The sequence below is a fragment of the Electrophorus electricus genome, chromosome 3 (genome assembly GCF_041902795.1).
Source record: "Electrophorus electricus isolate QZ-2024a chromosome 3, ASM4190279v1, whole genome shotgun sequence".
Taxonomy (NCBI): Eukaryota; Metazoa; Chordata; class Actinopteri; order Gymnotiformes; family Gymnotidae; genus Electrophorus; species Electrophorus electricus.
In genome coordinates this window covers 21210512-21231990 of record NC_137499.1, presented here as the reverse complement: position 1 = coordinate 21231990, position 21479 = coordinate 21210512, and the positions used below count along the sequence as shown (strand labels likewise).

The following is a 21479-nucleotide window of genomic DNA, read 5'->3' as shown; positions in this document are numbered from 1 at the left end:
ATGTGTGTGTGCGTGTTCTGAGATGTGTGTGTGTGTGCGTGCGTGTTCTGAGATGTGTGTGTGTGCGTGCGTGTTCTGAGATGTGTGTGTGTGTGCGTGCGTGTTCTGAGATGTGTGTGTGTGTGCGTGCGTGTTCTGAGGTGTGTGTGTGTGCGTGCGTGTTCTGAGATGTGTGTGTGTGCGTGCGTGTTCTGAGATGTGTGTGTGTGCGTGTGCGTTCTGCTGTGTGTGTGCGTGTGCGTTCTGCTGTGTGTGTGCGTGTGCGTTCTGCTGTGTGTGTGAGTGCGTTCTGCTGTGTGTGTGTTCTGGTGTGTGTGTGCATGTGTGTGTTCTGGTGTGCGTGTGCGTGTTATGGTGGGTGTGCGTGTTATGGTGGGTGTGCGTGTTATGGTGGGTGTGCGTGTGCGTGTTATGGTGGGTGTGCGTGTGCGTGTTATGGTGGGTGTGCGTGTGCGTGTTATGGTGGGTGTGCGTGTATGTTCTGGTGGGTGTGCGTGTGTGTGTGTGTGCGCGTGTGCTTGTGTGTTCTGGTGTGTGTGCGTGTGTGTGTGTTCTGGTGTGTGTGCGCGTGTGTTCTGGTGTGTGTGTGCGTGTGTTCTGGTGTGTGTGTGTGTGTTCTGGTGTGCGTGTGTGTTCTGGTGTGTTCGTGTTCTGATGTGTGTGTGCATGTGTGCGTGTGTGTTCTGGTGTGTGTGCGTGTGTGTTCTCGTGCGTGTGCGTGTGTGTTCTCGTGTGTGTGTTCGCATGTGCGTGTGTGTTCTGGTGTGTGTGTGCGTGTGTGTTCTCGTGTGTGTTCTCGTGTGTGTGTTCGCGTGTGCGTGTGTGTTCTGGTGTGTGTGTGCGTGTGTGTTCTGGTGTGTGCGTGTGTTCTGGTGCGTGCGTGTGTGTGTGTGTGCGTGTGTGTTCTGGTGTGCGTGTGTGTGTGTTCTGGTGTGCGTGTGTGTGTGTTCTGGTGTGTGTTCTGGTGTGCGTGTGTGTGTGTGTGTGTGTGTGTGTGTTCGTTCTGGTGTGTGTGTGTTCGTTCTGGTGTGTGTGTGTTCGTGTGTGTTCTGGTGCTTGTGTGTGTGTTCTGGTGCGTGCATTTGTGTGTGTTCTCGTGTGTTTGTGTGTTCTGGTGTGTGTGTTCTGGTGCGGGTGTGTGTGTGTGTGTTCTCGTGTGTGTGTGTGTTCTGGTGTGTGCGTTCTGCTGTGCGTGTGCGTTCTGCTGTGTGTGTGCGTGTGCGTTCTGCTGTGTGTGTGTGTGCGTTCTGCTGTGTGTGTGTTCTGGTGTGTGTGCATGTGTGTGTTCTGGTGTGCGTGTGCGTATTATGGTGGGTGTGCGTGTTATGGTGCGTGTGCGTGTTATGGTGCGTGTGCGTGTGCGTGTTATGGTGGGTGTGCGTGTGCGTGTTATGGTGGGTGTGCGTGTGTGTGTTATGGTGGGTGTGCGTGTATGTTCTGGTGGGTGTGCGTGTGTGTGTGTGTGCGCGTGTGCTTGTGTGTTCTGGTGTGTGTGCGCGTGTGCTTGTGTGTTCTGGTGTGTGTGTGCGTGTGCTTGTGTGTTCTGGTGTGTGTGTGCGTGTGCTTGTGTGTTCTGGTGTGTGTGCGTGTGTGTGTGTGCGTGTGTGTGTGTGCGTGTGTGTTCTGGTGTGTGTGTGCGTGTGTTCTGGTGTGTGTGTGTGTGTTCTGGTGTGTGTGCGTGTGTGTTCTGGTGTGTTCGTGTTCTGATGTGTGTGTGCGTGTGTGTTCTGGTGTGTGTGCGTGTGTGTTCTCGTGCGTGTGTGTGTGTGTTCTTGTGTGTGCGTGTGTGTTCTGGTGTGCGTGTGTTCTGGTGCGTGTGTGTGTGTTCTCGTGCGTGTGTGTGTGCTTGTGTGTTCGTTCTGGTGTGTTTGTGTGTTCTCGTGTGTGTGTGTTCTGGTGCGTGTGTGTTCTCGTGTGTGTGCGTGTGTGCGTGTGCGTTCTGGTGTGTGTGTGCGTGTGCGTTCTGCTGTGTGTGCGTTCTGCTGTGTGTGCGTTCTGCTGTGTGTGTGTTCTGGTGTGTGTGTGTGTGTGTGTGTGTTCTGGTGTGTGTGTGTGTTCTGGTGTGTGTGTGTGTGTGTGTGTGTTCTGGTGTGTGTGTGTGTGTGTGTGTGTTCTGGTGTGTGTGTGTGTGTGTGTGTGTTCTGGTGTGTGTGTGTGTGTGTGCGTGTTCTGGTGGGTGTGCGTGTGTGCGTGTGCTTGTGTGTTCTGGTGTGTGTGTGCGTGTGCTTGTGTGTTCTGGTGTGTGTGTGCGTGTGCTTGTGTTCTGGTGTGTGCGTGCGTGTGTTCTGGTGTGTGCGTGCGTGTGTTCTGGTGTGTGTGTGCGTGTGCGTTCTGGTGTGTGTGTGTGTGTGCATGTGTTCTGGTGTGTGCGTGTGTGTGTTTTGGTGTGTGTGTGTGCATGTGTGTGCGTGTGTGTTCTGGTGTGTGTGTGTGTGTGCATGTGTTCTGGTGTGTGCGTGTGTGTGTTTTGGTGTGTGTGTGTGTGTTCTGGTGTATGCGTGTGTGTGTGTGTGCGTGTGTGTGTGTGTGCATGTGTTCTGGTGTGTGCGTGCGTGTGTTCTGGTGTGTGTGTGTGTGTGTGTGTGTGCATGTGTTCTGGTGTGTGCGTGCGTGTGTGTGTGTGTGTGTGTGTGTGTGTGCATGTGTTCTGGTGTGTGCGTGCGTGTGTTCTGGTGTGTGCGTGTGTTCTGGTGTGTGTGTGTGTGTGTGCATGTGTTCTGGTGTGTGCGTGCGTGTGTTCTGGTGTGTGTGTGTGCATGTGTGTGCGTGTGCGTTCTGCTGTGTGTGTGCGTGTGCGTTCTGCTGTGTGTGCGTGTGCGTTCTGCTGTGCGTGTGCGTTCTGCTGTGTGTGTGCGTGTGCGTTCTGCTGTGTGTGTGCGTGTGTGTTCTGGTGTGTGTGTGTTCTGGTGTGCGTGTGCGTGTTATGGTGGGTGTGCGTGTTATGGTGGGTGTGCGTGTGCGTGTTATGGTGGGTGTGCGCGTGTGCTTGTGTGTTCTGGTGTGTGTGCGTGTGTGTGTGTGCGTGTGTGTTCTGGTGTGTGCGCGCGTGTGTTCTGGTGTGTGTGCGTGTGTTCTGGTGTGTGTGTGCGTGTGTGTTCTGGTGTGTTCGTGTTCTGATGTGTGTGTGCATGTGTGTGCGTGTGTGTTCTGGTGTGTGTGCGTGTGTGTTCTCGTGCGTGTGCGTGTGTGTTCTCGTGTGTGTGTTCGCATGTGCGTGTGTGTTCTGGTGTGTGTGTGCGTGTGTGTTCTCGTGTGTGTGTTCGCGTGTGCGTGTGTGTTCTGGTGTGTGTGCGTGTGTGTTCTCGTGTGTGCGTGTGTGTTCTGGTGCGTGCGTGTGTGTGTGTGTGTGTGTGCGTGTGCGTGTGTGTGTGTGTGCGTGTGTGTTCTGGTGTGCGTGTGTGTTCTGGTGTGCGTGTGTGTGTGTTCTGGTGTGTGTTCTGGTGTGCGTGTGTGTGTGTGTTCGTTCTGGTGTGTGTGTGTTCGTTCTGGTGTGTGTGTGTTCGTTCTGGTGTGTGTGTGTTCGTGTGTGTTCTGGTGCTTGTGTGTGTGTTCTGGTGCGTGCGTTTGTGTGTGTTCTCGTGTGTTTGTGTGTTCTGGTGTGTGTGTTCTGGTGCGGGTGTGTGTGTGTGTGTTCTGGTGTGTGTGTGTTCTCGTGTGTGTGTGTGTTCTGGTGTGTGCGTTCTGCTGTGTGTGCGCGTGTGCGTTCTGCTGTGCGTGTGCGTTCTGCTGTGTGTGTGCGTGTGCGTTCTGCTGTGTGTGTGTGTGCGTTCTGCTGTGTGTGTGTTCTGGTGTGTGTGTGCATGTGTGTGTTCTGGTGTGCGTGTGCGTATTATGGTGGGTGTGCGTGTGCATGTTATGGTGGGTGTGCGTGTTATGGTGGGTGTGCGTGTGCGTGTTATGGTGGGTGTGCGTGTTATGTTGGGTGTGCGTGTATGTTCTGGTGGGTGTGCGTGTGTGTGTGTGTGCGCGTGTGCTTGTGTGTTCTGGTGTGTGTGTGCGTGTGCTTGTGTGTTCTGGTGTGTGTGCGTGTGTGTGTGTGCGTGTGTGTGTGTGCGTGTGTGTTCTGGTGTGTGTGTGCGTGTGTGTTCTGGTGTGTGTGTGTGTGTTCTGGTGTGTGTGTGCGTGTGTGTTCTGGTGTGTTCGTGTTCTGATGTGTGTGTGCGTGTGTGTTCTCGTGCGTGTGTGTGTGTTCTTGTGTGTGTTCTGGTGTGTGTGCGTGTGTGTTCTGGTGTGTGTGTGTTCTGGTGCGTGTGTGTGTGTTCTCGTGCGTGTGTGTGTGCTTGTGTGTTCGTTCTGGTGTGTTTGTGTGTTCTCGTGTGTGTGTGTTCTGGTGCGTGTGTGTTCTCGTGTGTGTGCGTTCTGGTGTGTGTGTGCGTGTGCGTTCTGCTGTGTGTGTGTTCTGGTGTGTGTGTGTGTGTGTGTTCTGGTGTGTGTGTGTGTTCTGGTGGGTGTGCGTGTGCGTGTTCTGGTGGGTGTGCGTGTGCGTGTGTGCGTGTGCTTGTGTGTTCTGGTGTGTGTGTGCGTGTGCTTGTGTGTTCTGGTGTGTGTGTGCGTGTGCTTGTGTGTTCTGGTGTGTGTGTGCGTGTGCTTGTGTTCTGGTGTGTGCGTGCATGTGTTCTGGTGTGTGCGTGCGTGTGTTCTGGTGTGTGTGTGTGTGTGTGTGTTCTGGTGTGCGTGTGCGTTCTGGTGTGTTCGTGTTCTGATGTGTTTGTGTGTGTGTGTGTGTGCATGTGTGCGCGTGTGTGTTCTGGTGTGTGTGTGTGTGCGTGTGTGTTCTGGTGTGTGTGTGTGTGTGCATGTGTTCTGGTGTGTGCGTGCGTGTGTTTTGGTGTGTGTGTGTGTTCTGGTGTATGCGTGTGCGTGTGTGTGTGCGTGCATGTGTTCTGGTGTGTGCGTGCGTGTGTTCTGGTGTGTGTGTGTGTGTGTGCATGTGTTCTGGTGTGTGCGTGCGTGTGTGTGTGTGCATGTGTTCTGGTGTGTGCGTGCGTGTGTTCTGGTGTGTGTGTGTGTTCTGGTGTGTGTGTGTGTGTGTGTGTGCATGTGTTCTGGTGTGTGCGTGCGTGTGTTCTGGTGTGTGTGTGTGCATGTGTGTGCGTGTGTGTTCTGGTGTGTGTGTGTGTGTGTGCATGTGTTCTGGTGTGTGCGTGTGTTCTGGTGTGTGCGTGCGTGTGTTCTGGTGTGCGTGTGTGTTCTGATGTGTGTGTGTGTGTTCTGGTGTATGTGCGTGTGTGTTCTGGTGTGTGTGTGCGTGTGTCTTCTGGTGTGTTCGTGTTCTGATGTGTTTGTGTGTGTGTGTGTGTGCATGTGTGTCCGTGTGTGTGTGTGTGTGCGTGTTCTGGTGTGTGTGCGTGTTCTGGTGTGTGCGCGTGTTCTGGTGTGTGCGCGTGTTCTGGTGTGTGCGCGTGTTCTGGTGTGTGCGCGTGTTCTGGTGTGTGCGCGTGTTCTGGTGTGTGCGCGTGTTCTGGTGTGTGCGCGTGTTCTGGTGTGTGCGCGTGTTCTGGTGTGTGCGCGTGTTCTGGTGTTTGTGTGTTCTGGTGTTTGTGTGTTCTGGTGTTTGTGTGTTCTGGTGCGTGCGTGTGTGTTCTCGTGCGTGTGCTTGCGTGTGCGTGTGTGTTCTGGTGTGTGTGCGCGTGTGTTCTGGTGCGTGTGCGCGTGTGTTCTGGTGTGCGTGCGTGTGCGTGTGTGTTCTGGTGTGCGTGTGTGTTCTGGTGTGTGTGTGTGTGGTCTGGTGTGTGTGTGTGTGTGTGTGTGTGTGTGTGTGTTCTCGTGTGTGTGTTCTGGTGTGCGTGTGTGTTCTGGTGTGTGTGTGCGTGTGTGTTCTGGTGTGTGTGTGCGTGTGTGTTCTGGTGCGTGTGTGTGCGTGTGTGTTCTGGTGTGTGCGTGTGCGTGTGTGTTCTGGTGTGTGCGTGCGTGTTCTGGCGTGTGCGTGTGTGTTCTGGTGTGCGTGCGTGTGTGTTCTGGTGTGCGTGCGTGTGTGTTCTCGTGTGTGTGTGTTCTGGTGCGGGTGTGTGTGCGTGTGTGTTCTGGTGTGTGTGCGTGTGTGTGTGTGTGTGTGTGTGCGTGTGTGTTCTGGTGTGTGTTCGCGTGTGTGCGTGTGCGTTCTGCTGTGTGTGTGCCTGTGCGTTCTGCTGTGTGTGCGCGTGTGCGTTCTGCTGTGTGTGCGCGTGTGCGTTCTGCTGTGTGTGTGTTTGTGTGTGTGTGTGTGTTCTGGTGTGTGTGTGTGTGTGTGTTCTGGTGTGGGTGTGTGTGTGTGTGTGTTCTGGTGGGTGTGTGTTCTGGTGTGTGCGCGCGTGTGTTCTGGTGTGTGTGTGCGTGCGCGCGTGTGTTCTGGTGTGCGTGCGCGTGTGTTCTGGTGTGTGTGCGCGCGTTGTGTTCGTGTGCTGATGTGTTCGTGTGTGTGTTCTGGTGTTCGTGTGTGTGTTCTGGTGTGTGTGTGTGTGTGTGTGCGTCTGTGTTCTGGTGTGTGTGCGTCTGTGTTCTGGTGTGTGTGCGTCTGTGTTCTGGTGTGTGTGCGTCTGTGTTCTGGTGTGTGTGCGTCTGTGTTCTGGTGTGTGTGCGTCTGTGTTCTGGTGTGTGTGCGTCTGTGTTCTGGTGTGTGTGCGTGCGTGTGTTCTGGTGTGTGTGCGTGTGTGTGTTCGCGTGTGTGTGCGTGTGTTCTGGTGTGTGTGCGTCTGTGTTCTGGTGTGTGTGTTCGCGTGTGTGTGTGCGCGCGTGTGTTCTGGTGTGTGTGTGCGTGCGCGCGTGTGTTCTGGTGTGTGTGTGCGTGCGCGCGTGTGTTCTGGTGTGTGTGCGCGCGCGTGTGCTCGTGTGCTGATGTGTTTGTGTGTGTGTTCTGGTGTTCGTGTGCGTGTGTGTGTGTGTGTGCGTGTGTGTTCTGGTGTGTGTGCGTGTGTGTTCTGGTGTGTGTTCGCGTGTGTGTTCGCGTGTTCTGGAGTGTGTGCGTGTGTTCTGGTGTGTGTGCGTCTGTGTTCTGGTGTGTGTGCGTGTGTGTGTTCGCGCGTGTGCGTCTGTGTTCTGGTGTGTGTGCGTCTGTGTTCTGGTGTGTGTGCGTCTGTGTTCTGGTGTGTGTGCGTGTGTTCTGGTGTGTGCGCGTGTTCTGGTGTGCGCGTGTTCTGGTGTGTGTGTGTGTGTGTGTTCTGGTGTGCGTGTGTGTTCTGGTGTGCGTGTGTGTTCTTGTGTGTGTGTGTGTGTGGTCTGGTGTGTGTGTGCGTGTGTGTTCTGGTGCGTGTGTGTGTTCTGGTGCGTGTGTGTTCTGGTGTGTGCGTGTGCGTGTGTGTTCTGGTGTGTGCGTGCGTGTTCTGGCGTGTGCGTGCGTGTTCTGGTGTGCGTGCGTGTGTGTTCTCGTGTGTGTGTGTTCTGGTGCGGGTGTGTGTGCGTGTGTGTTCTGGTGTGTGTGCGTGTGTGTGTGTGTTCTCGTGTGTGTGTTCTGGTGTGCGTGTGCGTGTGTGTTCTGGTGTGTGTGTGCGTGTGTGTTCTGGTGCGTGTGTGTGTTCTGGTGCGTGTGTGTTCTGGTGTGTGCGTGTGCGTGTGTGTTCTGGTGTGTGCGTGCGTGTTCTGGCGTGTGCGTGTGTGTTCTGGTGTGCGTGCGTGTGTGTTCTCGTGTGTGTGTGTTCTGGTGCGGGTGTGTGTGCGTGTGTGTTCTGGTGTGTGTGCGTGTGTGTGTGTGTGTGTGTGCGTGTGTGTTCTGGTGTGTGTGTGCGTGTGCGTTCTGCTGTGTGTGCGCCTGTGCGTTCTGCTGTGTGTGCGCGTGTGCGTTCTGCTGTGTGTGCGCGTGTGCGTTCTGCTGTGTGTGTGTGTGTGTGTGTGTGTGTTCTGGTGTGTGTGTGTGTGTGTGTGTTCTGGTGTGTGTGTGTGTGTGTGTGTTCTGGTGTGGGTGTGTGTGTGTGTGTTCTGGTGTGGGTGTGTGTGTGTGTGTGTTCTGGTGTGGGTGTGTGTGTGTGTGTTCTGGTGGGTGTGTGTTCTGGTGTGTGCGCGCGTGTGTTCTGGTGTGTGTGTGCGTGTGTTCTGGTGTGTGTGCGCGCGTTGTGTTCGTGTGCTGATGTGTTCGTGTGTGTGTTCTGGTGTTCGTGTGTGTGTTCTGGTGTGGGTGTGTGTGTGTGTGTTCTGGTGTGGGTGTGTGTGTGTGTGTTCTGGTGTGGGTGTGTGTGTGTGTGTTCTGGTGGGTGTGTGTTCTGGTGTGTGCGCGCGTGTGTTCTGGTGTGTGTGTGCGTGTGTTCTGGTGTGTGTGCGCGCGTTGTGTTCGTGTGCTGATGTGTTCGTGTGTGTGTTCTGGTGTTCGTGTGTGTGTTCTGGTGTGTGTGTGTGTGTGTTCTGGTGTGTGTGTGTGTGCGTCTGTGTTCTGGTGTGTGTGCGTGTGTGTTCTGGTGTGTGTGCGTGCGTGTGTTCTGGTGTGTGTGCGTGCGTGTGTTCTGGTGTGTGTGCGTGTGTTCTGGTGTGTGTGCGTCTGTGTTCTGGTGTGTGTGCGTCTGTGTTCTGGTGTGTGTGCGTCTGTGTTCTGGTGTGTGTGCGTGTGTGTGTTCGCGTGTGTGTGCGTGTGTTCTGGTGTGTGTGCGTCTGTGTTCTGGTGTGTGTGTTCGCGTGTGTGTGTGCGCGCGTGTGTTCTGGTGTGTGTGTGCGTGCGCGCGTGTGTTCTGGTGTGTGTGCGCGTGTGTTCTGGTGTGTGTGCGCGCGTGTGCTCGTGTGCTGATGTGTTTGTGTGTGTGTTCTGGTGTTCGTGTGTGTGTGTGTGTGTGTGTGCGTGTGTGTTCTGGTGTGTGTGCGTGTGTGTTCTGGTGTGTGTGCGTGTGTGTTCTGGTGTGTGTGCGTGTGTGTGTTCGCGTGTGTGTGCGTGTATTCTGGAGTGTGTGCGTGTATTCTGGAGTGTGTGCGTGTGTTCTGGTGTGTGTGCGTCTGTGTTCTGGTGTGTGTGCGTCTGTGTTCTGGTGTGTGTGCGCGTGTTCTGGTGTGTGTGTGTGTGTGTTCTGGTGTGTGTGTGTGTTCTGGTGTGTGTTCTCGTGTGTGTGCATGTGTGTTCTCGTGCATGTGCGTTCTGGTGTGCGCGTGTGCGTGTGTGTTCTGGTGTGCGCGTGTGTGTGTGTTCTCGTGCGTGTTCTGGTGTGTGTGTGCGCGTGTGTTCTGGTGTGTGTGCGCGTGTGTTCTGGTGTGTTCGTGTTCTGATGTGTTCTGGTGTGTGTGTGTGCGTGTGTGTTCTGGTGTGTGTGTGCGTGTGTGTGCGTGTTCTGGTGTGTGTGCGCGTGTGTTCTGGTGTGTGCGCGCGTGTGTTCGTGTGCTGATGTGTTCGTGTGTGTGTTCTGGTGTTCGTGTGTGTGTTCTGGTGTGTGTGTGTGTGTGCGCGTGTGTGTTCTGGTGTGTGCGCGTGTTCTGGTGTGCGCGTGTTCTGGTGTGTGTGTTCTGGTGTGCGTGTGTGTGTTCTGGTGTGTGTGTGTGTGCGTGCGTGTGTGCGTGCGTGTGTGCGTGCGTGTGTGTTCTCGTGTGTGTTCTCGTGCGTGTTCTGGTGTGCGTGTGTGCTCTCGTGCGTGTGTGTGTGTTCTCGTGCGTGTTCTGGTGTGTGTGCGCGTGTGTTCGTGTTCTGATGTGTTCTGGTGTGTGTGCGTATGTGTGTGCGCGTGTGTGTTCTGGTGTGTGTTCTGGTGTGTGTGCGTCTGTGTGTGTGTGTTCTCGTGTGTGTGTTCTCGTGTGTGTGTTCTCGTGTGTGTGTTCGTGTGCGTGTGTTCTGGTGTGTGTGTGCGTGTGTTCTGGTGTGTGTGTGCGGGTGTGTTCTGGTGCGGGTGTGTTCTGGTGTGTGTGCGTGTGTGTTCTGGTGTGTTCTCGTGTGTGTGTTCGCGTGTGTGTTGTGGTGTGTGTGCCTGTGTGTTCTGGTGTGTCTGTGTGTGTTCTGGTGTGTCTGTGTGTGTTCTGGTGTGTCTGTGTGTGTTCTGGTGTCTGTGTGTGTTCTGGTGTGTGCGCGTGTGTGTTCTGGTGTGTGCGCGTGTGTGTTCTGGTGTGTGTGCGTGTGTGTTCTCGTGCGTGTGTGCGTGTGTGTTCTCGTGCGTGTGTGTGTGTGTTCTGGTGTGTGTGTGTGTTCTGGTGTGTGTGTGTGTGTTCTGGTGCGTGTGTGTGTGTTCTGGTGCGTGTGTGTGTGTTCTGGTGCGTGTGTGTGTGTTCTCGTGTGTGTGTGTGTGTTCTCGTGCGTGTGTGTGTGCTTGTGTGTTCGTTCTGGTGTGTTTGTGTGTTCTGGTGCGTGTGTGTTCTCGTGTGTGTGTGTTCTGGTGCGTGTGTGCGTGTGCGTTCTGGTGTGTGTGTGCGTGTGCGTTCTGCTGTGTGTGTGTTCTGGTGTGTGTGTGTGTGTGTGTGTGTGTGTGTGTGTGTGTTCTGGTGTGTGTGTGTGTGTGTGTTCTGGTGTGTGTGTGTGTGTGTTCTGGTGGGTGTGCGTGTGCGTGTTCTGGTGGGTGTGCGTGTGCGTGTTCTGGTGGGTGTGCGTGTGTGTGTGTGCGTGTGCTTGTGTGTTCTGGTGTGTGTGTGCGTGTGCTTGTGTGTTCTGGTGTGTTCTGGTGTGTGCGTGCATGTCTTCTGGTGTGTGCGTGCATGTGTTCTGGTGTGTGCGTGCATGTCTTCTGGTGTGTGCGTGCGTGTGTTCTGGTGTGTGTGTGTGTGTGTGTTCTGGTGTGTTCGTGTTCTGATGTGTTTGTGTGTGTGTGTGTGCATGTGTGCGCGTGTGTGTTCTGGTGTGTGTGTGTGTGTGCATGTGTGTGCGTGTGTGTTCTGGTGTGTGTGTGTGTGTGTGCATGTGTTCTGGTGTGTGTGTGTGTTCTGGTGTGTGTGTGTGTGTGTGTGCATGTGTTCTGGTGTGTGCGTGCGTGTGTGTGTGTGTGTGTGCATGTGTTCTGGTGTGTGCGTGCGTGTGTTCTGGTGTGTGTGTGTGTTCTGGTGTGTGTGTGTGTGTGTGCATGTGTTCTGGTGTGTTCTGGTGTGTGCGTGTGTGTTCTGGTGTGTGTGTGCGTGTGTGTTCTGGTGTGTGTGTGTGTGTGCATGTGTTCTGGTGTGTGCGTGCGTGTGTTCTGGTGTGTGCGTGCGTGTGTGTGTTCTGGTGTGTGTGTGCGTTCTGGTGTATGTGTGCGTGTGTGTTCTGGTGTGTGTGTGTGTGTGTGCGTGTGTCTTCTGGTGTGTTCGTGTTCTGATGTGTGTGTGTGTGTGTGTGTGTGCATGTGTGCGTGTGTGTGTGTGCGTGTGTGTGTGTGTGTGCGCGTGTTCTGGTGTGTGTGTGTTCTGGTGTTTGTGTGTTCTGGTGCGTGCGTGTGTGTTCTGGTGCGTGCGTGTGTGTTCTCTTGCGTGTGCGTGTGTTCTGGTGTGTGTGCGCGTGTGTTCTGGTGCGTGTGCGTGTGTGTTCTGGTGTGCGTGCGTGTGCGTGTGTGTTCTGGTGTGCGTGTGTGTTCTTGTGTGTGTGTGTGCGTGTGTGTTCTCGTGTGTGTGTTCTGGTGTGTGTGTGCGTGTGTGTTCTGGTGTGGGTGTGCGTGTGTGTTCTGGTGTGCGTGTGTGTTCTGGTGTGCGTGTGTGTTCTGGTGTGCGTGTGTGTTCTGGTGTGTGTGTGCGTGTGTGTTCTGGTGCGTGTGTGTGTTCTGGTGTGTGCGTGTGCGTGTGTGTTCTGGTGTGTGCGTGTGTGTTCTGGCGTGTGCGTTCGTGTGTGTTCTGGTGTGTGTGCGTGTGTGTTCTGGTGTGTGTGCGTGTGTTCTCGTGTGTGTGTGTGCGTGTGTGTTCTGGTGTGTGTTCGCGTGTGTGCGTGTGCGTTCTGCTGTGTGTGTGCCTGTGCGTTCTGCTGTGTGTGTGCCTGTGCGTTCTGCTGTGTGTGCCTGTGCGTTCTGCTGTGTGTGCACTTGTGCGTTCTGCTGTGTGTGCTCGTGTGCGTTCTGCTGTGTGTGTGTTCTGGTGTGTGTGTGTGTGTTCTGGTGTGTGTGTGTGTGTTCTGGTGTGTGTGTGTGTGTGTGTGTTCTGGTGTGTGTGTGTGTGTGTGTGTTCTGGTGTGGGTGTGTGTGTGTGTGTTCTGGTGGGTGTGTGTTCTGGTGTGTGCGCGCGTGTGTTCTGGTGTGTGCGTGCGCGCGTGTGTTCTGGTGTGCGTGCGCGTGTGTTCTGGTGTGTGTGCGCGCGTTGTGTTCGTGTGCTGATGTGTGTGTGTGTTCTGGTGTGTGTGTGTGTGTGTGTGTGTGCGTGTGTGTTCTGGTGTGTGTGCGTCTGTGTTCTGGTGTGTGTGCGTGTGTGTGTTCGCGTGTGTGTGCGTGTGTTCTGGTGTGTGTGCGTGTGTTCTGGTGTGTGTGCGTGTGTGTGTTCGCGTGTGTGTGCGTGTGTTCTGGTGTGTGTGCGTGTGTTCTGGTGTGTGTGCGTCTGTGTTCTGGTGTGTGTGCGTGTGTTCTGGTGTGTGTGCGTCTGTGTTCTGGTGTGTGCGTTTGTGTGTGTGTGTGCGCGCGTGTGTTCTGGTGTGTGTGTGTGTGCGCGCGTGTGTTCTGGTGTGTGTGTGCGTGCGCGCGTGTGTTCTGGTGTGTGTGCGCGTGTGTTCTGGTGTGTGTGCGCGCGTGTGCTCGTGTGCTGATGTGTTTGTGTGTGTGTTCTGGTGTTCGTGTGTGTGTTCTGGTGTGTGTGTGTGTGTGTGTGTGTGTGTGTGCGTGTGTGTGCGTGTGTGTTCTGGTGTGTGTGCGTGTGTGTGTTCTGGTGTGTGTGCGTGTGTGTGTTCTGGTGTGTGTGCGTGTGTGTGTTCTGGTGTGCGTGTGTGTGCGTGTGTTCTGTGTTCTGGTGTGTGTGCGTCTGTGTTCTGGTGTGTGTGCGTCTGTGTTCTGGTGTGTGTGCGTCTGTGTTCTGGTGTGTGTGCGTCTGTGTTCTGGTGTGCGCGTGTTCTGGTGTGTGTGTTCTGGTGTGTGTGTGTGTTCTCGTGTGTGTGCGTGTGTGTTCTCGTGCATGTGCGTTCTGGTGTGCGCGTGTGCGTGTGTTCTGGTGTGCGCGTGTGTGTGTGTGTTCTCGTGCGTGTGTGTGTGTTCTCGTGCGTGTTCTGGTGTGTGTGTGTGCGCGTGTTTTCTGGTGTGTGTGCGCGTGTGTTCTGGTGTGTTCGTGTTCTGATGTGTTCTGGTGTGTGCGTGTGCGTGTGTGTTCTGGTGTGTGTGTGCGTGTTCTGGTGTGTGTGCGCGTGTGTTCTGGTGTGTGCGCGCGCGTGTGTTCGTGTGCTGATGTGTTCGTGTGTGTGTTCTGGTGTTCGTGTGTGTGTTCTGGTGTGTGTGTGTGTGCGCGTGTGTGTTCTGGTGTGTGCGCGTGTGTGTTCTGGTGTGCGTGTGTGTGTTCTGGTGTGTGTGTGTGTGTTCTGGTGTGCGTGCGTGTGTGTTCTCGTGCGTGTGTGTTCTCGTTCGTGTTCTGGTGTGCGTGTGTGTTCTGGTGTGCGTGTGTGTTCTCGTGCGTGTGTGTGTGTTCTCGTGCGTGTTCTGGTGTGTGTGCGCGTGTGTTCTGGTGTGTTCGTGTTCTGATGTGTTCTGGTGTGTGTGCGTGTGTGTGTGCGCGTGTGTGTTCTGGTGTGTGTGCATCTGTGTGTGTGTGTTCTCGTGTGTGTGTTCGTGTGCGTGTGTGTGTGCGTGTGTTCTGGTGTGTGTGTGCGTGTGTTCTGGTGTGTGTGTGCGGGTGTGTTCTGGTGCGGGTGTGTTCTGGTGTGTGTGCGTGTGTGTTCTGGTGTGTTCTCGTGTGTGTGTTCGCGTGTGTGTTCTGGTGTGTGTGCCTGTGTGTTCTGGTGTGTCTGTGTGTGTTCTGGTGTCTGTGTGTGTTCTGGTGTGTGCGCGTGTGTGTTCTGGTGTGTGTGCGTGTGCGCGTGTGTGTTCTGGTGCGTGTGCGCGTGTGTGTTCTGGTGTGTGCGTGTTCTCGTGTGCGTGTGTGCGTGTTCTGGTGTGCGTGTGTGTGTGCGTGTGTTCTGGTGTGTGTGTGCGGGTTTGTTCTGGTGTGGGTGTGTGCGCGTGTGTGTTCTGGTGTGTGTGCGTCTGTGTGTGTTCTCGTGTGTGTGTGTTCTCGTGTGCGTGTGTTCTGGTGCGGGTGCGCGTGTGTTCTGGTGCGGGTGCGCGTGTGTTCGCGTGTGTGTGTTCGCGTGTGTGTTCTGCTGTGTGTGCCTGTGTGTTCTGGTGTGTCTGTGTGTGTTCTGGTGCGCGTGTGCGTTCTGGTGCGTGTGCGCGTGTGCATTCTGGTGTGTGTGCGTGTGTGTGTGCGCGTGTGTGTTCTGGTGTGTGTGTGTGTTCTCGTGTGCGTGTATGTGTGCGTGTGTTCTGGTGTGTGTGTGCGTGTGTTCTGGTGTGTGTGTGCGGGTGTGTTCTGGTGCGGGTGTGTTCTGGTGTGTGTTCTGGTGTGTTCTCGTGTGTGTGTTCGCGGGTGTGTTCTGGTGTGTGTGCCTGTGTGTTCTGGTGTGTCTGTGTGTGTTCTGGTGTCTGTGTGTGTTCTGGTGTGTGAGCGTGTGTGTTCTGGTGTGTGTGCGCGTGTGTATTCTGGTGTGTGCGCGTGTGTATTCTGGTGTGTGTGCGTGTGTGTTCTGGTGTGTGTGCGTGTGCGCGTGTGTGTTCTGGTGTGTGCGTGTTCTCGTGTGCGTGTGTGCGTGTTCCGGTGTGCGCGTGTGTGTTCTGGTGTGTGTGCGTCTGTGTGTGTTCTCGTGTGCGTGTGTTCTGGTGCGGGTGCGCGTGTGTTCGCGTGTGTGTGTTCGCGTGTGTGTTCTGCTGTGTGTGCCTGTGTGTTCTGGTGTGTCTGTGTGTGTTCTGGTGCGCGTGTGCGTTCTGCTGCGTGTGCGCGTGTGCGTTCTGGTGTGTGTGCGTGTTCTGGTGTGTGTGTGTGTGTTCTGGTGTGTGTGTGTGTGTGTGTTCTGGTGTGTGTGCGTGTGTGTGTGTGTTCTGGTGTGTGTGCGTGTGTGTGTGTGTTCTGGTGTGTGTGTGTGTTCTGGTGTGTGCGCGTGTTCTGGTGTGTGTGCGTGTGTGTGTGTGTGTGCGTGTGTTCTGGTGTGTGTGTGTGCGTGTGTGTGTGTGTGTGCGTGTGTTCTGGTGTGTGTGTGTGCGTGTGTTCTGGTGTTTGCGTGTGTGTGTGCGTGCGTGTGTGTTCTGGTGTGCGTGTGTGTGTGTTCTGGTGTGTCCTCGTGCGTGTGTGTTCTGGTGTGTCCTCGTGCGTGCGCGCGTGTGCTGGTGAGTGCGTGCATGTGCTGATGAGTGAGTGTTGGGGGTGGGTGTTGTGATGAGGGGGTGTGTGTGTTCTGAGGAGTGTGTGGGTGTTCTGGTGTGAGTGTGCTGGTGAGTGTGTTTGTTGTGATGAGTGTGTGTGTTTTCTGATGAGTGTGTACGTGCGTGCTCGTTGTGGTGTGTGTGTGTGTGTGTGTGTTCTGAGGAGTGTGTGGGTGTTCTGGTGTGAGTGTGCTGGTGAGTGTGTTTGTTGTGATGAGTGTGTGTGTTTTCTGATGAGTGTGTACGTGCGTGCTCGTTGTGGTGTGTGTGTGTGTGTGTGTGTGTGTGTGTGCTCGTTGTGATGAGCGTGTGCGCGCGCGTGCTGGTGAGTGTGAGTGTTCTGATGAGTGCAAGTGTTCGTTCTGGCGAGTGCGCATGTGTGTGTGAGTGCGCATGTGTTCGTTCTGATGAGTGCGCGTTGTGATGAGTGTGTGTGTGTGTGTTTTCTGATGAGTGTCTGTGCGCACGTGCTCATTGTGTGTGTGCACGCATGCTCATTGTGTGTGCTCTTTGTGATGAGCGTGCGCGCTCGTTCTGATTAGTACGAGCGTGCGTGTGCTCGCGTTCTGACGAGTGCGCGTGTGCTCGCGTTCGTTCTTTCTGATGAGTGTGTTTGCGCGCGTTCTACTGAGTGCGAGTGTGTTCTAATGAGTGCGAGTGCGTTTTCTGATGTGTGCGCGTTGTGATGAGCGCGTGTGTTTGTTCTGATGAGTGAATGCGTGCTGGTGAGTGTGAGCGTGCGTGTGTTTCTTCTGATGAGTGCGCGTGTGCTCGTGTTCTGATGAGAGCGAGTGTGTGCGTGTCTGTTCTGATGAGTGAGTGCATGCGTGTGTGCTGATGAGTGCGCATGCGTGTGCTGATGATTACGAGTGTGTGTGCATTCGTTCTGATGAGTGAGTGCGCGCGTGTTCGTTCGGATGAGTGCGCGCGTGCTGATGAGTGCGTGTGTGTGCGCGTGCGTGTGCTGATGAGTGCGTGTGCTGATGAGTGCGTGTGCTGATGAGTGCGTGTGCTGATGAGTGCGAATGCGTGTGCTGATGAGTGCGAGTGCGTGTGCTGATGTGTGCGTGTGCTGATGAGCGCGTGTGCTGATGAGTGCGCGTGCGTGTGCTGATGAGTGCGAGTGCGTGTGCTGATGAGTGTGAGTGTGTGCGAGCTCTTGTACACGCGTGCTGATGAGTGCGTGTGCGTGCAGCGTTGCGATGCCTCCCCAAAAAGACCATAGGGAGGGAGGGAGAGGTCAGTAAGCACAGGTCGCATCCACTTGACGGTACCTGTGTCCCAAATGCCACGGGGACGTGGAGTAACGTTGTGAATGGGACTGGGCGAGGCGGCCGTTTACAGTCGCCCGTTCCTAGTGTACATTGGGAAAAGGGGGATGTCGTATCGTATTAAAGAAGCTCTGATCCCTGACTGCTGTTGCCCCCCACACATGTGCAGGGTGGCCGTCGAGGTGGTTTCCACAGTTACCTCGGCCGACGTCATGTGGAAGGACGGCAGGCTGGAGACGGGAATCCGCTCCAACGACCTCATCCCGATCCAGCACTTGGACAACCATGAATTCTGCCCCGGAGACTACGTGGTGGACAAACGCAGTGAGTGGAGCCCACGTCTCCCCCACACCCTCCTACTCCACCCTGAAGGGTGACATCTCCGGTCATGTTGCTAGGCCACAGGGCGTTTTAAATTAAAGATTATAAAAAAGTGTTTGGAAATGTACTGGGTCTAGTCAGTGTTAGGGTAATGCTAACAATTCAATGTAAATTCTATTAATTATAACATTTTGGGTATGGTTTTGGGAAGGGAATAAGTGCAAACTGTTTTCAGGCTTTGACAAGAATCATTCCTATAATTCCCGTGTATTAAGAGGGTTGGGGGGGAACGTACCAGTGTAACGTGGCCACCGGGAGAGAAATGTCCGTTTCTGTTGGTCGGGTTGCAGCTCAAGCCACGCAAGACCCGGGCGTGTACGGCGTCATACAGTCAGGCGACCACAAAGCCCGGACCTGTGCCGTCAAGTGGATTAAGCTCAGTGCAGCGGGCGACGACGTGGAGGTAGGCATGGAAACCCACGCCGGAACCTTCCCTGCATCCGTGTGTTCGATCTGTGGGGGAGGGGCTTAAAGGGGGACTGGTCAGATATGGAAATGAGGTTCTCTGGTGCTTTAAGGCTTCGCGGTGGTCTTTTGATGGGCGATAAGTGGCCAAGGCAGCGCGGGAGACTTTATTTATTTTTTAACCATCAAACACAAAAATTCCTCGCCTCATCGCCGATGTCACGTTTAAGGCACTTCGCTCTGATTTTTGCCAAGCAGGTGATCGGCGCCGAGGAGGACGTCAGCGTTTATGACATCGCCGATCACCCTGACTTCCACTTCCACACGACAGACATTGTGATCAGGATTGGCAACTCGGACTCCGAGGACTTCAGCAACGAAGTAAAGACTGGACTCGGTTCCTGGCCTTTGCCGTAATGTTTGCTATAGCACAGGTCCCAGTGCCCACTCCTGACTTCAGTCACAGCCCTGAAGTGTGTGTGATGTGCATTTGAGTCCAGCACGTCCCTTGCTAATGTTTCCATTCAAATTTAAGAAGGGCGAAAACTGATCCTAGATCAGCACTCTCCCTCTGCGAAGGGTTTCTAAATATGGGACACCACTCGTGTAACGATTGGTTTGCAGGCTTCACACATTGGGCGGCAATCTTTTTGTTTTTTGTGTGTTACTAACCTAATCTCTCTTTCACCCGTCCACACCCAGAGGACTGTGGGTCAGGTCTGCAGAGTGGACGTCAGCAGCAAGGTGGAGGTGGTCTGGGCTGACAACTCAAAATCTGTCGTCCTGCCCCAGGTGTCTGTTATTCCCTCTTACAGTTCTGGCCAGAGGTTTTGAGACTAGCACAAATTTTGGTTTTCACAAAGTTTGCTGCTTCAGTTTTAATGGTGGCAGTTTGCATTGACTCTAGATTGTGAGGAGTGAGCAGGTGAATTGCAATTAATCGCAAAGTCATTCCTTGCCATGAAAATGAACTTAATCACAAAAATTACTGCATTCTAGCCGCTGCTTTTCAGCCCTGCCACAAATTGGCCTGCTAACATCAATTCAGTGATCTTCTCGTTAGCTCAGGAGAAAGTGTTAATGAGAACAAGGCAGCTGATTTAATTCAACCAGTTATCCAATCATCAAGAACTTGGAAGGAGAGACGTTCAACTGCAGTGAAGAAGGCTTCAGGGTGCCAAGAAAGTCAAGCAAGCGCCAGGACCGTCTCCTAAAGAGCATGCAGCTATGGGTTGAGGTGTCCACCAGCGCAGAGCTTGCTCAGGAATGGCAGAAGGCAGGTGTGAGTGCATCTGCACGCACAGTGAGGAGAACGCTTTTGGAGGATGGCTTGGTGATGAACAATGCTTTTCCAGCATGACAGCGCACCATGTCACAAGGCAAAAGTGATAACCAAGTGGCTCGCTGAACAAAACATTGACATTTTGGGTCCATGGCCAGGAAACTCCCCAGATCTCAATCCCTTTGAGAACCTGTGGTCAATCCTCAAAAAGAGGGTGGACAAACAGAAACAGAAACTGTGGTCAACTCCAAGCACTGATTAGGCAGGAATGGGTTGCAATCAGTTAAGATTGCCCAGAAGCTGATATCCAGCATACCAAGGTGAATTGCAGAAGTCTTAAAAAAGAAGGCTCAACACTGTAAATGTCTGCTTAAACTGGATATATTTGTCAATAAAAAGTTTAAAAACTAATGAAATGCTGATAATTGTACTTCACTGTACCATATAAACATCTGACCAAATGATCTAAACAAAAAACTGAGGCAGTAAACTTTGTGAAAACAGAAATCTGTCAGTCTTTAGACTATTGGTTGTGTAACTTTTTCTGTCTCGGTCAAGCATTCAATTTTCCCTCTCTACTCTCCTCTAATCTATAATCTCTAATCTTCCCCCTTTAGCACCTGTACAATGTGGAGTCAGAGATCGAGGAGACGTATTACGACTCGGCGGAGGGCAGCACCAGCGGCGCCTCCTCCGAGGAGTGGGAGGATGAGAGCGACAGCTGGGAGACCGACAACGGGCAGGCAGAGGAGGAGGCGCCGGTGGCCTCGCCCGCAGATGGAGAAGACCCCGGCCCTGGGGCAGTGGAAGGCGTGCCCCCAACGCCTGGTGCCCTCCCCATTGTCACAGCTAGCACCGACGCGCAGGGCGGGCCCACCACGCCGGACCCGCCTGCAGGTGGGAGATCGGCAGGGGGTGGTACCTGGTCTGGTCTAGGTATAGACCGGAATCAAATGGAATAGTTAAAATTCTTGTTTGAAGTCCTTGCTGGGTGTCACTGTAAATGATGGTATTCAGCGATAGCATCAAACCACAGTCCTGATTGGCCGCGTAACTGTAAGGGGTTGACCAATCCGAGCTCATGAAGGGCTCAAGAATTAGCAAGTGTGCAAAATCGGTGCCAAAATGGAAAGGAACGACTTCATCGAAACAAAACCCCAGGGGTTGGCGTTCATGGGTCATCACCTCTCTCCCAGGTGGAGGCGCGCCCGTGACCGAGGAGAAGCCGGCTAAGGAGACACCGCGGCTGGCCTTTCGTGAGCTCAAGGAGGCCCTGAAGATCCTGGAGAGCCTGAAGAACATGACAGTGGAGCAGCTGTGGACGGGCTCCCCCACGTCGCCCACCGCGGAGCCGTCGGCGGCCACGGCTGTCCCTGCGCCACCCGACGCCAAGCCCACCAAGGAGAAGCGCTTCCTGGACGACATCAAGAAGCTGCAGGAGAACCTGAAGAAGACGCTGGACAACGTGGCCATCGTGGAGGAGGAGAAGATGGAGGCGTCGGCGGCGGAGGAAGAACGGGTGGCGGCCCCCACCGAGCCCCAGACGCCCGTGCGCTCCGAGTGGCCCAGCGACACGCCCGTCCTGTGCCAGCAGAGCGGGGGCAAACCTGGCGTCACCTTCACCAGCGCCAAGGGCGAGGTCTTCTCAGTGCTGGAGTGGGCACCAGGTAGATAAACACCCAAACATCTCAGAAGCTCTAAGAGCTCGGTTCCTCTCGGTTCCTCTCCCCTTAAAATTGACCCATAATGCAAAGAGAATGAATGAATCGTGCTGTACCACAGACACACACTCCTTTAAGAAGATGGAGTTCCAGCCAGCCGAGGCCAAGAAGTTCTTCAGCACGGTGAGGAAGGAGATGGCCCTTCTGGCCACATCGCTGCCGGACGGCATCATGGTGAAGACCTTCGAGGACCGCATGGTGAGCGTGGCGGGTCCAGCTGTGGGAGGGGCCCAAAGACCCAGCGTGTTGAATGGCAGTGCTTTATTTAGGTAGTGGGTCTCGTTTGTGATGCGTTTTACCTGTGTGCTGTCTTCTCCCCCCCCCACGCAGGACCTGTTCTCTGCACTAATCAAGGGGCCCACGCGTACGCCCTACGAGGACGGCCTCTTCCTGTTCGACATCCAGCTCCCCAACATCTACCCTGCCGTGCCGCCCCTCTTCCGCTACCTGTCACAGTGCAGCGGGAGGCTCAACCCCAACCTCTACGACAACGGCAAGGTGTGCGTCAGCCTGCTGGGTACCTGGATCGGCAAGGTGAGTGCTACACACAGGGACCGAGCCTGGACTATACAGAAACCTCAGTGTCAGTTGGAGAATCACCAATGGGACTGTGTGTGCCCAGGACTACGCCATTGTATAAGCAGTGGCTGCCGTTTAATGCTGTGTAGACTTTTAAAGCAAATCCTGATTGGCCAAGACTGTTGGCTTGTTTGTTTTGTGATGTCCTCTCTGATCTTTAAAAAAAAAAAATTTCCTCTGCTGCTTGTGTTTCCGTGTGACTCTAAACGGCTCTCACTGCAGTTTTGCGTGCTCTGTGTCCTCAGGGAACTGAGCGGTGGACCAGCAAGTCCAGTCTCCTGCAGGTGCTGATCTCCATCCAAGGTCAGTCGTGGCCCCTCGTCGGTGAGACGTTGATACCGGGTGAAACTGAGCTTGCTGGCCTCCGAAGGATGTCTTAAAGGACATCGTGGGGGGGGACCCAAAAACACATGAAAGGAATAAGACAGAAAATGCATAGCTGTGGAATCAGTTATTAACATGGGTGTGCTGAGGGACTGGGCGTGGCTTAAGACCAGTCTTGCTCCTGCAGCGGACCATCCAGCATACGGAGTGGTACGCGGGGAAGTGTGGGAGGATCTTGGTGAAAGAGATCGCGTGTAGGGATGTGAGGGTGGGAGGGTGAAGGGACCGTTCGCTTTGCGTGTGATGACGAGGAATTTGAGCTGAA

The 21479-nt window shown here is 54.5% G+C and overlaps 1 protein-coding gene across 4 annotated transcripts in view; it reads left to right on the top strand.

Moving 5' to 3' along the window:
* The window catches only part of ube2o (ubiquitin-conjugating enzyme E2O), a 74460-nt gene that overhangs the window by 48309 nt on the left and 4672 nt on the right, over positions 1-21479 (top strand). For all 4 annotated transcript variants that reach the window (XM_035531517.2, XM_035531532.2, XM_081710561.1 and 1 more), the window contains 9 exons: positions 16632-16786; positions 17134-17246; positions 17507-17629; positions 17951-18040; positions 19148-19427; positions 19727-20197; positions 20313-20449; positions 20582-20785; positions 21076-21133. In XM_035531517.2, the coding sequence (XP_035387410.2) occupies positions 16632-16786; positions 17134-17246; positions 17507-17629; positions 17951-18040; positions 19148-19427; positions 19727-20197; positions 20313-20449; positions 20582-20785; positions 21076-21133 (1631 nt within the window). The remainder of the gene's footprint in view (positions 1-16631; positions 16787-17133; positions 17247-17506; positions 17630-17950; positions 18041-19147; positions 19428-19726; positions 20198-20312; positions 20450-20581; positions 20786-21075; positions 21134-21479) is intronic.